Source organism: Chiloscyllium plagiosum, unplaced genomic scaffold (genome assembly GCF_037043375.1).
Source record: "Chiloscyllium plagiosum isolate Xiang-an unplaced genomic scaffold, Cpla_swu_hap1 HiC_scaffold_13, whole genome shotgun sequence".
NCBI classification, from domain to species: Eukaryota; Metazoa; Chordata; class Chondrichthyes; order Orectolobiformes; family Hemiscylliidae; genus Chiloscyllium; species Chiloscyllium plagiosum.
Window position 1 is genome coordinate 48,366,552 of NW_028270151.1, and position 18,862 is coordinate 48,385,413.

Consider the following 18,862-nt stretch of genomic DNA (forward strand, 5'->3'; position numbering starts at 1 on the left):
GTGATGTTGGATCATTACCACGGAGGACATAGACCATAATGGCAAATTTTCTCCTTGATTCACCAACCAAGTCCTGGGTGTGCTGATGGACAGGGTGGTGGAGATGAGGGACATCCTTTCTCCTGCTGACTGCCGAAGGAGGCCACACTAGCAGGGTCAGCCTGAACTGAGATAGCAGCATAAATCATTGTTATCCTCCAGGTTAAAAGGAATGCTGAGCAAAATGGTTGATAATCATCTGCACTCTGCAAGGATAAGTGTCGCATCTTCTCTCTGCTACCTTGCAGTCCCAGGGCCACCATTCATTTTAACTCAGCCACTGCACACACATCTCACCAAGGCTTACTCAATGGCTCTCACTGACCTCATCCTCCCAGTCTACTGTCCCTTTCTGCCCAAATGCTTCCGACTAGCTCGTGGGGACCACCTCTCCTGCCCCTGTATCACCACAAGCATCTCTTCCACACACTGCTGTCATACTCAATCCATTCATTTGTCTCATTACAGGATAAAGTGGCCCACCCCTTGGACTGATATCACCAAAGCACTCTGACTGACCTTCTATAATCCCCAGACTGGTTACACTTGGGCTGAAAAACTGACCATGGCCCAAACCCTGGACTACAAGGACCCAGATTCAGAGATTCTGGTAAGACCAAGCACCTGATTGACTGACAGTCTCCTACATTGGAATCCAACCAGCCCCTTAACTGACTGGAGTTCTCCTTGACTCCAATAAGTTCCTTTGTCTTCCAGACATAGCCACTTATGTGAAGTGCAAGCAGAGTGTTTTTTTGCATTCTTGTATGGCAAGTCCAGCATTTGTTGCCCATCCTTAGTTGCCTTTGAACTGAATGGCTGACTGGACCATTTCAGGATGGCAGTAAGAGTCAAGCATATGGGCGGCACGGTGGCACAGTAGTTAGCACTGCTGCCTCACAGCGCCAGAGACCCGGGTTCAATTCCTGCCTCAGTCTGTGTGGAGTTTGCACATTCTCCCGTATCTGCGTGGGTTTCCTCCAGGTGCTCCGCTTTCCTCCCACAGTCATAAATGTGCAGGTTAGGTAAATTGGCCATGCTATATTGCCTGCAGTGTTATGTGAAGGGGTAAATGTAGGGGAATGAGTCTGGGTGGGTTGCTGTTCGGAGGGTCGGTGTGGACTTGTTGGGCCAAAGGGCCTGTTTCCACACTGTAAGTAATCTAATCATCTAATCACATGAGTCACATGTGGGACAAACCAGGTAAGGATGACAGGTTTCCTTCTCGAAAGGACAACAATACTAAACTATATAGGTTTTAGACCAGATTCTATTGACTTCAAATTTTATCATCAACCATGGTAGGGTTTGAACTTATGTGCCCCATGAATGTCAGCCTGGGTTATTCGTCCAGTGATTTTACCACTTGGTTAACACCTCTGTAGGTGTGACATTGAGGTGCCTTGGTGCTACACAGTGACATGTCCCTCCCCTTTACTGTTCAATGCTCCCCACTGTAACGAGTTGCCTACCTTTCCCTCTGTACTGCATGACACCAAGGCTGGCAATTTCTAAATACAGAGTGTAAGCTAAGCAAGCATGATAAGAGATCGAAGGTGCATCCTATGCTGATGCCTTTGTGCAAAGCAGTATGTCGTAAGCAAGCAAATCATAGATGACCCTGAGCTCCAAACTAAAATGTTGAGGGCTGAAACCATGTGAGGGTGAGCCCAAGAGTTGGCATGATGATGTGATGAAGCTAGTGGTTTGCCATTGCCAGCTTGTGCAAATGAAAGTTCAAAGATTTTTTAGATCATGGAGCATGCAGAGATTTTATGGTGAAGGTACAGTTGGATGACAGCTCAGACATGTAATTGGTGTATGACTGCCACCAGAAACCCTCAAACTTACATGTCAGGAATTTGTCCTTCTAGCTTTTCAGGGAAGGAGGGAAATTGGAAGCGATGTATAAATAAGGTGGGTTGAGGCCATTACAAAATGCAGTTGCATGGAAATAAAGTAGTCGCTGCTCAATAGTGAAATTCTGAAGTTGTCATATAAAATTTAAGGGGAAAATCAGAAAGAAAATTCCTGACATTGAGATTTTTGGTTCTTTTTTCATTCTCATCATATTTTCCCAACTTTGTAGCTATGCACATATCACATCAAGGTAGGTCAGATGCAACATTATGGGTCCGTCGACACTTCTCATAGCTGAGCATTGAGTTTTAATGAAAGTGTCCAGGCTATCATTCCTTTTGCAACCACAATCACCAAAATGGATAACTCCTCTTCAACTCAGTAGATGCTTTAAAAACTGCTTTGGATGTCACAATGGAAATTGTAGCATCAATACTCTTGAATGAAATGTTTGCAAAGGCAGTGTATTGTTAGGCTGAAAGTACCTAACAGGTTCTTTAAGATCTGATCAAAATTAATACAAGAAAACATGTACACTTTAATATGAAGTAAATTTATTAACTTAATCTACTTAATGTACAGAGACGTATGCAAACTTCATCAGAATATTGAGTACAGGAGTTGGGAGGTCATGTTGTGACTATAAGGATGTTGCCAGGGTTGGAGGATTTGAGCTATAGGGAGAGGTTGAATAGGCTAGGGCTGTTTTCCCAGGAGGGGCATGGATAGGATAAATAGGCAAAGTCTTTTCTCTGGGGTGGGGGAGTCCAGAACTAGAGGGCACAGTTTTAGGGTGACAGGGGAAAGATATAAAGGAGATCTAAGGGGCAACTCTTTCATGCAGAGGGTGGTACGTGGATGGAATGAGCTGCCAGAGGAAGTATGGAGGCTGGTACAATCACAACATTGAATAGGCATCTGGGTGGGTATATGAATAGGATGGGTTTGGAGGGATATGGGCCAGGTGCTGGCAGGTGAGACTAGATTGGGTTGGGATATCTGGTCGGCATGAACAAGTTGGACCGAAGGGTCTGTTTCCATGCTGTACACCTCTGTGACGCTATAATGAGTGAATCTATTAGCTTTAATTTCATAATATATATGCGCGCACACACATAAACCTATAGATACACGCAAACAATACACGAACAGAGAGTGGTGAACTCAGCCTGGACAATCACAAAGGCGAATCTACAGAATCCATCTACCAGGCCCACTGTCAAGGAAAGACCGCCAACATTCTCAAAGATCCATCCCACCCTGGCAATGCTTTTCTATAACCTCTACCACTGGGGAGAAGTTACAGAAGACCGAACACAGGTACCAGCTGGTTTTGTAACAGTTTCTACCCTCCTGTTGTTAGAATACTGAATCGACTCTCAAACTCTTAACATTCACCTATACCTGTGTTTTGTTTTTGCCGCTGTTTACCTATTATTTACTTGTTTACGCTAGTTAACTGTGTGATCTGCTTGTGTTGCTCACAAGACAAAGCTTTTCTCTGTGCCTCGGTACACGTGACAATAAATACAATTCAATTCAATTCAATTGAGTCTCCCACTGCCCTGTATCTGTTGGGGAGTTTAGCAATGGAGGTACTTGGAGCACTTTTTTAGATTCCATTGCATTGCCTCACGAACCCCACCCTGATGAAGAGAAGTCCGATGAGTGGGGATAAGTCCCTGATATAAACATGATGTAGAATCCCCAGTTTGCAATAGCTTCAGTACTTTTCCAGCCTGAAAAACTAGTGAAAAACAAGGCCCGTGTAGACCACACAAGCAGACGATCCCCACTGCCCCTCAAGGCTCTGGCTGTTTACCCTCAGTAAAAACAGACTGCTTTTGCATCAGGCCTGTTTTTCATGTATTTTTCCACGAGGGGACATAGCTTTAAATTGAGGGGTAATAGATATAGGACAGATGTCAGAGGTAGTTTCTTTACTCAGAGAGTAGTAGGGGTGTTGGACGCACTGCCTGCAACAGTAATAGACTTGCCAACTTTAAGGGCCTTTTAATGGTCATTGGATAAACATGTGGATGAAAATGGAATAGTGTAGGATAGATAGGCTTCAGATTGGTTTCACAGGTCGGCGCAACATCGAGAGCCAAAGGGCCTGTACTGCTCTGTAATGTTCTATGTTTTGCATTTCAGTTGCTCGTTGTCATGTCCAATTAACCCTTTCTAATTAGCCTTTAATGGTCTAATTTGAAGATATTTTTAAGCCCAAAACCAATACAAATAGTGATTAACAACAGGATTGAACTGAATTTAATATTAATCCAAGGTACTATATGCAAAGTGAACACCATTTTTCTTAGATAAATACAGTGATTACAGCTAAAAAATAATCAGTTAAATATGAAGTGATTTGGACATGACCTGACCAGATGCTACCTAAATGCTCTTTTTTTCCTTCATTTCATCTTTTATGGTATCCTGCATTATGACTGTTACCCAGTTTTCTTGGTATAAAATCTTTTTAATGAGACTTTTAAAAAAAACTTTGGTATCAATTTTCAAGAGTTTTCTCTTAGCAATAATGGTGGAAGAAAGCTAACTTTTCGAAGGGAGGGGCATGGATAGAGTAAATAGATAAAGTTTTTTCCCTGGGGTCGGGGAGTCCAGAACTAGAGGGCATAGGTTTAGGGTGAGAGGGGAAAGATATAAAAGAGACCTAAGGGGCAACTTTTTCACACAGAGGGTGGTACGTGTATGGAATTAGCTGCCAGAGGAAGTGGTGGAGGCTGGTATAATTGCAACATTTAAGAGGCATTTGGATGGGTATATGAATAGGAAGGGTTTGGAGGGATATGGGCCGGGTGTTGGCAGGTGGGACTAGATTGGGTTGGGATATCTGGTCGACATGGATGGGTTGGACCAAATAGAGTCATAGAGGTTGCATCTCTATGACACTATTTTTATACTCCTGAAAGTGAAAGATACTTGCATCAGGAAATGATTACTGTACTTTTGGTACCTACTGCCACCTGCAGGTCAAGTCTAAAAAGTGTACGCAAATAGTTTTCTGAATCTTCTAACACTATCAACTAGATTTGCTGCAGAATTCCTGCTCATAGAATAGCGAAATCTGCAAAGGATTAAATGAAATGCTGCTAAAAATTGTAACATTTTAAGCATAGTGAGTTGCACCCATGACTGCTTCCTCATTGGGTTTCCAAAATCTCTTATGCAATTTTGCCCTGAATGTTCACTCCCAACTGTTGTGCATAGTGTTGGGAAATTTCCCAACTCCTTGAGCCTCAATAAAAATAAATGGCCCTAAATGGCTGGATGTTTTGCTCCAGGGGTGGGGAGTAGGGTACTGTTCACCGGATTTGAATGCATCACTGTGATCAACAGTGAGAGGTCGCAGCAGGAATTGCTGATTGTCAAGGCAGGCCAGCTGTGATGCTGTGGGACTTCATCACTGTCATAATTAACTCATTAAACACCCTTTTGTTTTCATTCTTCAGTGCTTACTGTCCACAAGCTCCCAATACCCCATCCATTCCAAGTTATGCCACCTAATGTGCCCCTCCACCCACATAGTAACTACACGTTCCGTGCCAAACTTTCCTTTTCCCACCCTTCACAGCACCCTATACCCACTTAATGCCAACCGAGGCCACCCTTATATTATCCATATAAACTCAGCATAGGTAGATGTCGGGAGCCATTCTGAGATGAAATGACAGACTTTGCGATCTTAAAAAGCACTCTGATTAAAAACCTTCAAGTAGTCAATCCCCTATCAAAACAAACATTGTAGTCATCGATCCACATTAAAGAAAGATTATTTTATAACCACCTGGGCCAGTTAACTACAGTTAACCTGTGATCATCTAGGACCTCGCTGTGATAATGACAGGTTGTGCAAGCAGTCAAACAATATTAATACTGTAATGATAGCACTCAGGGTTATGTCAACAAACAACCATTGAAAGCACAAGCAATTTTTTTTTAATTTAATGATATAAGAGACTTTTGTTTTCAACATTTAAAGAGTGAGCAATTTGAATAAATTGACAGCTTGATAATTCCATTCCAGTTCTTCCGAAATTCATGTCTTAACTATCCCAGAAGGCTACCCAATGTCTGTAAAAGACTACATGACCTCTCAAAAGAACCCTAGGAAATTTAGACTTTTTGAGGAAACCTGGGTGACAGAAATTGCTTCTGAATAAAAGCAGCTGTTCTTTTAAATGCGTCACTATCTCTGTGACCTAATCACATGCAAACTACTGTTGCCTTCCATTCCCTGCTCCTAGAGAGAATTTGGCTGCAGTGCCCCGAGAGGATGATTGATCTGTTGCACTCTGCCAGGTTATGTACCGCAACTTACCCAATGCTTCATGCTGCAATGAGAATAGAATAGAATAGCAGTTTATTGTCATGTATGTTTTCTACAAAACAATGAAAAGTTTTATCAGCTATATACCGTAGGGAACTGTCATACAGGAGATTGGGTGTCAGACATCTCCATTAGTTGTATCTTGTACAATCAGTATCTGTCACTTCACTGCAGCTTCCAGTATAGCACCATTATCACCATAGTGATACTGTCTCTCGCAAGTATCTGCAAGTGTTCACCTTTAAAATATGAAAGAAGCAGAACACGCAGCAGCTCAAATATCATCAGGTCACTGTCCTTTCATCTCAGCCAGAACAAACAGATCTGATAGCTATTCATCAAAAACTTGCACGAGACAAGTACACAACTACAAAGACAGTCTGATGGTGCAGTGGTAGCGTCCATACCTATAAGCCAAGAAGCCTTGTTTCAAGTGCCACGTGCTCCACAGCCCTGTAATAACATCTCTGAGCGGGTTGATTTTTAAAAACCAAAATCCACAACCACAAAAGATGTTCTTCTACATAGAGCCTCCATGTGAGTTCAGGTCCGTGTGCCTTCCCGGGTTAGACATGCTGGCATTAGCCAGAGTTGAACAGTGTGGCATTGGAAAAGCACAGCAGATCAGTCAGCATCAAAAAAGCAGGAGATTTGAAGTTTCGGGCATAAGCCCTTCCTCACATCGACTGTCCTGCTGTTCAGATGCTGCCTGACCATCTGTGCTTTTCCAACGCCACACTTTTCGATTCTGACTCTCGAGCATCTGCAGTCCTCACTGCCTCCTGGCATTAGCCAGGATGACTGCTTTGCTTAGTCAGGCCTGTTGACTTGGTTATGCTTCATCCATAACAATTTAAGCATTTAAATACATCAAGCCAGACTGCATATAACTGAGATTTCTCATGAGCTCATCACCTTGGAGATGTGTCAGCCCCAACACTGACTCAGTGATTAGCACTGTTGCCTCACAGCACCAGGGACACAAGTTTGATTCTAGCCTTGGGTAACTGACTGTGTGGGGTTTGCACATTCTCGCTGTGTCTGCGTGGGTTTCCTCTGGGTGATTTGGTTTCCTTCTATAGTCCAAAGATGTGTAGGTTAGGTGAATTGGCCATGCTAAATTGCCCCATAGTGTTCAGAGATGTGTAGACTAGGTGCATTAGTCAGGGGAAATAGTGTAGAGGAAAGGGTTTGTGTGGGATACTCTTCAGAGAGACAGTGTTGACTTGTTGGGCCAAGTGTCCTGTTTCCACACTGTAGAGATTCTATGAATTCTATGAACACCAAAAATCAAGGGACACCTTGATTCTAAAGGAGCTTGGAGAAAGATGTTTGCCCAACTTGGTGTATATCTCATGTAAGAGTCAAGATTAGAGTAGTGCTGGAAGAGCACAGCAGATCAGACAGCACCCGAGGAGCAGGAAAATCGACGTTTCAGGCAAAATCCCTCCATCAGGAATGAATGAATGAATGTACCTGTATATTGTGTGTTTCTCGGCTGACAGGATTGCACCCATTATGATACTCCCAGTGGGTAGGGGTGTTAATAAGTATTCGTGACATTCTATTGAATGCAAAACAGAGAGGTCGAGAATGCTGATCCAGCTGAAGGATTCTGTAAACTTAACCCACCAGAAACTAATCTTTGGCCTACCACCCTATTAAATTCCCCAGCTCACCTTTCTAAAATCTCTGAGTGGGTCTGGAAAATTCCAGAGAAGAGCAGCTGCTACAATGTTAATTTTTCAACTCTGCATTAACTACTAAGATGTAGCTGTTTCTGGACAATTATGGACAGTTTTAATAAAGGCAAAATGATAACCCATTAATCCATCATCTAGTTAGTTTCATCTGTTACATATTCTTTTTGATGATTAAATACTTTAATTCATTAGCATGGACTTTCCAATTAAGTCCCCCAGAGCATGTCACAATGAATAATCATGGAGTTATACAACACAGGAGATGATCTGGCCATCATGCCCAAGGCAGAGCCATCCAGTTTGTCCCATTTCCCGGTTCTTTCCCCATAGCTCTCCATAGTCTTTCCCCTTTACCTATTATCTGATCTACTATTCTTATAATCCACGTCCACCATCCTTTAAAGTACTGCACTTCAGATCAGAACAACTTAATCTGAGTAAATTAAATCTACACATTATGGATACCCATTTTCAATTTTCAATGCTAAATGGTTGGATCGCGCATGCTATATCCAACCATGGCCTAATCTGTACTCCTTAAAGCATATGATGATAAAATATGGTCAATTAATCTTTGAAGTTTCATTAACAAAATTAAACATCCTGGACCTTGGGATTGTGGGAAAAGTGAATAAATTAAAAATGAACTGGGACATTTTAAAATGGCCTGCAAAGTCACCTGAAAGTTTTTTGCAAGGTTTGTGAAAGTAGACAACTCTCCGGTATGTAGAAATAATGACTGGGACTGACTACACTATCCTGAAAAGAATATCCAAGGAGTTACCTGTCCATTAAAATCTACCATCTGTATTGTATAACACACAATCCAATCTTCAAATGTGTCTATAAGCTAACAAAACTTCTCAACTTGAGCAAAGACTTCAGTCTGAAAGTTAATGCAAAGAGGAGATTGAAACTCTGCCTTCTGCACAGCTCCCAACCTCAAATTCCCGTCACTATCAATGGATAATAAGTGAAATCTGAGAATGGAGCATTGAAACTTTTTGTAAGAATGGATTGTTCCCATAATGGGTTAACAGGCAGGATTGCACAAATCAAAATACCACAATATCAAGAAGACATTAACAAGTGCAACAAAAAACAGAAATTGCTGGCAAGTCTCAGCAGGTCTGGCAGCATCTGTGGAGAGAAAGCAGAGTTAATGTTTCAGGCCCAGTGACCCTTCTTCAGAATACAAAGTCCCAGATGTTTTAACAACGGCTGCCATGGACAAATCCACCCCAAGATCCTGTTGGAAATGTATACTGAGACCAGAATTCCAAGGGAGGTTCTTTTAGTTCTTTGAGCAGGTGATTAAAGTGAAGTTGTAATCTCCATTTTGTTTCTCTGAAAAAGTTGGCACCCAGTTCCCACAAAAGCAATTACTGCGAAACTTCAAGAGGCCGAGAACTTGAATAACTACAAGATTTGCTGCAATTTACTTTATTCAAGAAACCAGCTAGCAACATTAGTCTCACATTAAAAATACACCTCAAAGACTTGTGAAGGACTCTAAATTATATATTTTTAATTATCCTTGGCATAGGATATTATTTCCCTTTAACTTTGTACATGTATGTCTGTATGTGGGGCCCGAGTAACTGCACGAAGAAAGTATGATGTGCATGTTTTATTATTTTCCTCAGATTTAATAATTAATAAATAACAATCAAGAAAAGCTCTTTGATTAGCTCCTTGTTACTCATAGCAAAAATATTTAAGTATATTTTTAACCAGAGAGATGTATAAAACATGCAAAAAAAGGTAAACTTCCAGTGAGGAGATTGCACAAAGTGGTGCCATTTTACCTTTCTCAGATGGTCATAGCAAGGGGCAACATGCATCCTGTCAAAACAGGTGAAAAAATGGGTTTTGATTTTAAATGTTCAACCAGGTCTGAAAACCATCTTCACATGGCAAAGAACAACCAAACTTTCAGAGGATCTATAAGGGAGTTAAAAATTGCAGAAGGAGCTTCAGTCTATTAGAGAACAGGTTGCGAGAAGATTTGATGGAGGTGTTCATAATCATGACAGATCCAAACAGTGTGAATAAAGAGAAACTGCCCCAATTAATAGAAGTATTGAGAACCAGTGAAGACAACTTTAAAGGAATTGGCAAAAGAAAAATGGCATCGTATGGAAAAGCTTTTTAGTGCCGTGATTGCTTACAATACAGAATTCCTTACACAATAGTGTGATGAAAGCAGAATCGTTGAGGTTTAAGAACACCATAAATTATAACGCACCATTCACCAGCCAATCTGCCTTTAAGGCCTAACATTCTGAAACAAAACATTAGATTACAATTCCCAAGAACTAGAGCATAGTGCCACCGGTACAGTGTAACCAGGAACCAGGCCACCACTCCCAGAAGAACTGCATAGCATCAAGTAACAGTATCCCTTTCAGCTCTCCGTATTCTCAGCCACACATTTTGCAACTTGCTCAATCACTTGATGAACAGGCCATCTTGTGGAGCAGAGAGTGTGGTGCTGGAAAAGGACAGCAAGTCAAGTGGAATTCGAGGAGCAGGAGAATTGATGTTTTGAACATAAGGCTTATGATATAAGGCTAATGCCCGATTCTCCTGCTCCTTGGATGCTGCCTGACTTGCTGTGCTTTTAGAGCACCACAATGTCAACTCTGATCTCCAGCATCTGCGATCCTCACTTTCTCCATCTTGTGGAGCAGCAGTACCATCGCTACCCCTGGACCAGAGGCCAAGCTTAAAGTTTCACCTGTGTGTATTAACATCTCTGAATAGGTTGATTAGAAAAATACAGGCCCCTCTCAATCCTTTCACTAATGTGGTTTTACCTCCCAATCTGAATCCCGTTACTTCTACTTCACTACTTCATTTGAAATCTGTCAATATTTTTGCCTTAGCCTCAAGCTGCTTATTCCCTTCCCCACTTAAAAAAATAAAAAACTTTGCCCAAAAAGTAGGTTTAATAAAAGGCTGAAGCAGGAAATAGAAATTTCAATCAGGAGGTGTCCTTTTGAGGTTGAAGGATGGTTACATCATTTAAAAATTTGTTAAAAACAAAGATAAACATGAATTTGTACAAACTAATTATGAAGATGTTAAATGTGCTTGAAAATATTTTTAAGTTTCAAGTTAAATAGTAGAGGGTAAAGAAGAAAATAACTTGAAATAGAGAACAATTAAACTGCAGATAATTAAGATAACCTGTTCATTGATTAATATTCAGTTGTGTATTTTTGTCTCTGTGTGATGACACAGGGGACAAATTAAACTGATAAAACCAAAATCAACTTTGTTCTTCATTAATATTTTCCATCCTTGTTCTATGTAATTCCTATTCCAACATTAGAAAGTACTTCCAATGTGCCTGTCTCGATGTGTCTCTCTTTTGTGTCAGCCAATATAACAAATCACTGAGCATCACTTCAAACTGACAAAACTTACTTGGATGTTGCAATTCACCAGAGGGTATATCAATTTTAGATAGATTTTTCCTTCCTCTAGTTCAACCATTCATTCTGACTGACGGTTCACTATGTTTTGTTTAAATGAGGCTTCAGTTATATTTGTTTTAATAATACTGACTACAATATTACATTCATCACATGCTATTGGAAAAATGCCTTTTGTTTAAGAAATAGAATATAGCTTGAACCAAAGAATGTGTAGCAATGTTTAAAGTTCTGTTGAGCAACATTGATTAAATATTTAACCTAGTTGATTTGAAGCTAAACATTTCTAAAGGCAATGGAACCAAGGCTTTTGTTCAAATTGGCTGTCTTTAAGTATTGACATTTCATTGCAAGTTGGTTTTTTTTAAATATAATTTGAGGCCTCCCTTTCATCCTCCTCTTATGACTTCTTTTATTTATAATTTTAGCTGGTGAATGAACAACAGGAGAGTCGACCCCTCCTGAGCCCCTCGATTGATGATTTTCTACTTGAAGCAAAAGCCGATAGAGTTTCACGTACACCAACATCAAACACAGCAGGTGAACATTAGCCTGAGTGTTTCAAAGAAAAAAAACTTACCTTGATAATTATTTAAAAGTTTTTTTTTGTCATTAACACTCCAGAGAAATTCTGATTTATTTAGTGTCAATATGCAATAATATTAGATGTTATTTACAGAAATTAGAATGAAATGTTGTGAAATTAGAAAGTCTCTGTAATGTTATGCTATGATCATTGTGATTTTTACACCATTAGTCCTCAATTATTGAAAGTTTGTGTCTTTGTTTATAACGTAATTTGACCATAGAATAGTGTATTTAAAAATAAATTGTAAAGAAATTGCTAACAGGGCATTCAGCAAATATAAGAACAGAAAATACTGGAAAAGCTCAGCAGGTCTGGCAACATCTGTTGTGAGAGATACAGTTAACGTCTCAGTCTAATATCACTGTTCAGCAGAACAGGGCATTCAAACTAACTGACTTGTGTTGATGTTCATCTCACACGTAAAGCAATCTCAATCTCCTGTGCCCACACTATCCCTTTTTTCATTTTATTCCCTTTGCCTTCAGTCACCCATAATCTATTTTTAAATGTTGGTATAGTCTCCTTTTCAATCACTAATTCTGTTTGTGCATTCCACATCCTTGTTCCCCTCTTAAGAAAGAAAAGAAGTGACTTCTATTCTTTCACGTAAATCCCACATAGTTAGTAATATATAAGGTATTTTCAGCCTCTTAGCCTTCTGTGTAATTGTTCTACTTCTGTCTGCTTTCGATCTCTTGCATTTAATCTCGTATCCTTGTTCTAAAGCCTACAATCGTAGAAACAAGCTGGGGTAAAATTCAGCTTAGATAAAAGTCCAAAACAAGCAGTTGGGGATTAGCTGATCAAAATACACCTTGTCTCATTTTTCTTTCCATTAGCTTTGAAGATATAAAATACCTTTGAAAATATAAAGCGCATAAATAATAAACTCAAGTTACTTTTACTACACAATGCATAATGTAAAAATATAAAACAAATGTGTTTATATTCGGTCCATATAACAGTTACAACTAAAGCTGACTGGAAAATATTTAATCCTGATGAACTGTTGTAAAAAGGGTGCAGACACCTGAACCATTCAAGCGTGTCTATCGTGCCCGCCGCTACCACCTCCACTGGCAACGCGTTCCAGGCATAGCACCCTTAAACTTTTCCCCTCTCACCTTGAACTCGTGACCCCTAGTAATTGAGTCCCCCACTCTGGGAAAAAGCTTCTTGCTATCTACTCTGTCTATTACCCCTCATGATTTTGTCGGTCTTAAACAGGTTCCCCCCTCAACCTCTGCCTTTCTCATGAAAATATTCCTCATCTACTCAACCTCTTTTCATAGCTCGAACCCTCCATACCAGGTAATACCCTGGTGAAACTCCTCTGCACCCTCTCCAAAGCATCCACATCCTTTTGGGAATGTGGTGACCAGAACTGTATGCAGAATTCCAAATGTGGCCGAACCAAAGACCTATACAAATATAACATGATCTGCCAACTCTTATACTTAATACCCCATATGATGAAGGAAAGCATGCTGTATGCCTTCTTGACCACGCTAATCGACCTATGTTGCCACTTTCAGGGTACAATCGACCTGAACACCCAGATCTTTCTGTACTTCAATTTTCCCCAAGGCTTTTCCATTTACTGTATAGTTCACTTTTGAATTGGATCTTCCAAAATGCATCATTTCGTATTTACCCGGGTGAACTCCATCTTCTATTTCTCTGCCCAACTCTCCAATCTATCTATATTCTGCTGCATTCTCCGACAGTCCCTTTCACTATGTGGTCCCCTTCACTATCTAGTCTCAATAACTCTTAAAATTAATCAGCAAATTATTAATTGTTTATATGCGCTAGATGCCTGGCAAAACAAACACAAAAGATAGCTTGGTAACCTCTGCTATCGTGTTATTTTAGTGCCACGCTTCATGGTCTTGCACTTTTCTCTTTTTAGTTGCTCGTAGTCTCTCATATTTTCAAGTTCTACTTATCTAACGCCATCATTCTCTCTTTCCTCTTGTCTAAATCTCAAGCCACCTCCTTCAAACACCTCTTTCAACAAGTTCTCAAGCTTCAGAATATGGCCAAACCAATTTCAACGTGAACTCAGTTATCAAATATGAATTGAAACCAGTTAATACTCGCCATCAAAATTTGGCTCTGCTTTCAGTTAGGTCCAACTGTTAACACTTGTTAGTATCCATCTCTCTCATCTTGTTGCACCATTTGGCCTCCTTTTCCTTGGAGCCATCTTCACTAAAGGCAGTCAGCAGTATCTTGTGTACTAAACATAGTTCCTCTTTAACAAGGGAAGCTTGCCTTTAAGATGTGCTGATAGCTGAAGCCTGTGCTCGCCATGCATATTGCTGTGCCTCCTGTTGACCGTTCAGCTAGTTAGTGACATGTGTCACACTTCAGCTGAATGTCATGATCCTTTGAATGAGGGGACAGCACAAAATTTCCAAACCGCCTGCCTGCCTCAACTGGACTTTCTAATATCAAATTGGAACCCTAACCTTTGAAAATGAGAAATACAATTTTTAGCCTTTTCCCTCAAAGTAATTGACAAAACTAAGGGAGAAGATAAAGAATTAGATAACTTGCAACTGGGATATTTCAATAAACATTATTAATGTTCTACAGATTTGCAGTAGACCCTTGTTGCAATTAAGATAAAAGCAATATCATTGTGGTTAATACTACAGAAATTAGTAAGCATGAAATTATATTTGAAGTATGCTCTTCTGCAACCAATCAGAAGACCAACTTAATGTAACACCAACTTGTTTTCTTCAAGCATGAGAAGCATTTTGATGATCTGGGGAATCTGGAATTATAGGAAATAGGTTGAAGAATTCAGGTTGCAAAGTTAGAATCTTTTCTCAGTCCCACAGTCCTTCTGGGCACAGCTTCCTCATTAGAAGAGTGCTATCACAGAATCACAATTAGTATTCATTATTGAATTTAATTAGAAGTGACTCGCCTATATCCAGAATATTAAAACACCAATAATTGATCCACATTTTCATGTAGCAACTGCTGATAGCTGAACCTGTCCCTACTTCATTCTGTTGTTGAGGAATCTCGTTCACTAATTATATTCAAATATCAGACTGTACAGAGTTTTCCATTGTTTCAAATAATAATTGTGTATAAAATGTGCCTGAAGTTACAATACATCTTACTGACAAGTAAAGATCAGTACAGGGAATGCAAAGGCAGAAAATTACTCCTATAAATATTAACTCTGATGCTCTCATCAAAATGTTTATATAAAAAGAAACTCAACGTAAATAAAGTTTAATAAGGTTACCTTATTGCTCATTTACTTCTAATAACACCATTTAATATTATAGTTTTGTCACCAGCTTTGGATCTTTTGGACCTTACGGAGCCAGCTATGACGAGCAGTAATAAGACAAAGAAATCCGATGTTCCATCAAGAAATGAAGCAGCTAAATCTGCTTCCTTTAGAAAAGAGCAAGACGACACTGAGCTAATCAAAGTGGAAGTTGAACAAAATATTCAGAATGTCAAAACCTCACCGAGACCATCACTGGATACTGGTATGAATTGAATGAATCCTGAAGTGTTTAATTTTACTCTGTAGATGTTAATATAATTTTAAATTTTTCTGCCATTATTAACATTTTATACAAATTTCAATTTTCATTAGATAAGAAAGAAGTAATACAGAATCCATCATCCTTACAAGAGTGCTACATTTAATTTTAACAGTGACCTATTTGTTAACTTGTCTTTCCTATTTGCAAATTTGTCTAACCTGCTACGGTTTCCAAAACAGTTTGAATTTGTTTTAGATTTCCATCATCTGCAGGGTTTTAGTGTAGGGATTTTTGAAATGAAGTTTTATTCTTTATAACAAAACGTCAACAAGATTAATGTTCAAATATATTAAAAAATGACACATCATATTTGTTTTTAGAATAACTGACTGAGATTGTTTTGTATTCATGAGAACTTATAATCAGCTTTCAATTTATGATAGATATACATTTCATGTTTTTTTAGTGAGTGTAGTGCAATAGCTAATGTTCCGTATATTTTGCACGTTCTTGGTTATGCATCCTCCCCTGTTGGGGCAGAAGCCACTACTTCAGGCAGGTAACAACCTGACAATTACAAAATCTGATCATGACAGCAGAGGCAGATTTTTCAGCCAGTGGTTTAAGGTCACTGCCTCCATGAAAGGTTCCAGCAAATATTCTGGTATGCTACTGGCTATCCATTTGCTTTTCCTAGAAATTTAATCACCTCATATCTGTATGTCCAAAGTTGATATCTGTTTATCCTCATTGACATTCTGCATGGACGAGTTGGACCGAAGCATCTGTTTCCATGCAGTACATCTCTATGACTCTATGACCAACATTATGGTGTCAGCCCAGGAGGAAAAAAACATCTTTAGATGCAATGTATAATGCCTTGTATTACTCAAAAATAGCAGTCTGCCACTCTCTTTCATGATTAATCATTTTCAATTTAGAAAGATTGACATGGACTCCCCTGCTGAATGCATTCCAATAGGAAATGCAACTCTATTTAGGAGTAGCCATGATGGATTGTTAATGTTTCTTCATCCGTTGATGTGATTAATTTCACTCACCACTTTGTCAACATTTCATGTTTTACTTATTATGGGAAACGTGCAAAGGCCTCAGTAATCTCACACTGAAATGAAATATGTGAACCATCTCCAGTGAAGCAGACTCTGTGGCCACCATTAGTACATGTTCATATGGCAATTCATAAAAGAGAATGATAAGAAAGCCAGAGAACTTAGTATTTCTGAAAGTCAATAGAAAAACCATTATGCATTATTAGATGTGTGAAAAAAAAACAATCTAGCTCAGATGCAATATATGCATGCTTGGGTAGTGTGGAGTAGGTGGGTAAAATACCAGGCAGGCAACCAACTGGATTCAACATGGCCTTCAAACCCACCAGTGGAGGAGTGTAAGAATCACTCCAGTGTGTGATGTATTATCCAACATATAATTAAGCAATTGGACAGGTTCACACAACTTTGACTTGCAGCCTGAGGTTTTTTTTTTCAGGCATATCCCTAAATGTTAAAAGCCAAATGCTTGGTTTTATGAAAAAGAACTATTTCTGATGGGTTTTTATTTTTAGATTTGCTCTTATTGATCACTAATGTTTTATATGAATTTTCAAGATCCCATTGAAAGGAAAGAAGGATGTACAACCTGAAATGGAGTTTCAATGTGGCCAACGTCATGTGATTAGCTCCTCATAGTAGGTGGGCTGATCAGTGTCTGTTTAGCTGATTAAAATAACATTGATGACAAAGGACCTCAACATTACATTTGGTGGAGCCAAGGGAAGGTAAATGAGAAAAATGAAAATTAGAAGCAGGAGGTCATATGACTCTTTGGGCCTGTTGTTTAAGATTATGACTGATCTCCTCTTCCCCACTTCCTCCTCACTCCCACATATCCTTTGACACCCTTTTAGAGAAAAAATAGATTTAACCTAGTCTTGAATACATAAACATCCTAGTCTCCACTGTTCCCTAGAACTCTCCGCCTCAAAGATTGATGGACTTCAGAGAGGAGAAATTCCTTTTCCCTTTCTTAAGTGGAAGACCTCTTATTTTGAAACTGTTCATGTAGCCTAGGTCTCGTGAACATTTATGTACTAGCTTTCGGTGCTTGTCATGCCTCTGTTTGTAGAATCATAGAATCCAAACAGTGTGGAAGAAGGCCATTTGGCCCAGTAAGTACACAACAACTGTCCAAAGATCATCCCACCTCCTCACCTGATCTGAGTAACCCTGCATTTTACACACTTTGGGCAATTTATCCCCACTTACTTTGCACATGTTTGGACTAAGGGAGGAAACTGGAGCATCCAGAGGAAACCCATGCAGACACAGGGACAATGTGCAGACTCCACACAGTCAGTCACCCGAGGGTGGCAGAAACGCTAACCATCGAGTCACCATGCCACCCTGTATTTACACCCCTGTATTTTACATAAGGTGGACAAAGGAGCTGAGATGTTTAGCACTACTGTGGAGTCAGGAACATAATTGGCAACTGAAAAATTCAGATTAGTATCTGCTCAGCACAGCATAAACAAATTAGAGTCACCTTTCACAGATCTAAAGACCTCAATTAGCACATATACATCCATTAAAACGTCTCCAAACCATGAAGTGGCCCTGTCTAGGCTAACACTGATGCCCCAAAGTAGATTTATTTTGGCCAGCTTTCCAATTTGAAAATAGACATAATATGAACCAATTTCTACTTCATTTTAGGTGGCTCTGTTAAATACCTACTGTTTCTTTCTGATTTTTATTTTCGCAAATAAACATTTAATCTTCCTATGCGTTTGACCTCAATTACATAATCCACAAAAGGTACTAAGACACCTTTTCCACATAATCATTAAAAAGTCTTATTTCAGTATGAAAGTGGGGATTTTAAAAAACTCATTGTCTGTTCCAGTGAAAACATTTTCTATTCAGGTTTTTATTAAGAAGCTAAAGGTCAGGTAGATGATTAAATTACTTTTTGTAGCATTGCCCATTCTTATTGTAAAATCATTTTGATTCTAATTTTGACTTTTTCTGAAGAATTGAATGCAACTTACTGTTAACATTGCTACTTCTACCCTCTTTCAACAATCATTTGCAATACAAGTTACAACTATGTAAACGTTATGATATTGTTCTTATGTTGTAGAAAATGCTTTGCAGAACAAATCTAAATTCAATTAAGATAAATGGTTCATTGCCATTTGAGATGCATGTGTTCTTTAAGCATTAAAGCAAGTATTGGTGGCAAAAACTGTGTGTGACCAGAGACTTTAAGAGTGAGCATATTATATCTTTCTTCATTAAAGTCCTTATAGGGATTTTTTGTCAGTTACT

The 18,862-nt window shown here is 39.3% G+C and overlaps 1 protein-coding gene across 6 annotated transcripts in view; it reads left to right on the forward strand.

Annotated features, from left to right (window-relative positions):
• The window catches only part of pex5la (peroxisomal biogenesis factor 5-like a), a 166,234-nt gene that overhangs the window by 95,566 nt on the left and 51,806 nt on the right, over positions 1-18,862 (forward strand). For 4 of the 6 annotated variants that reach the window (XM_087993569.1, XM_043702241.2, XM_043702244.2 and 1 more), the window contains 2 exons: positions 11,825-11,936; positions 15,300-15,509. In XM_087993569.1, the coding sequence (XP_087849695.1) occupies positions 11,825-11,936; positions 15,300-15,509 (322 nt within the window). The remainder of the gene's footprint in view (positions 1-11,824; positions 11,937-15,299; positions 15,510-18,862) is intronic. The other 2 variants (XM_043702242.2, XM_087993570.1) reach the window with 1 other exon arrangement.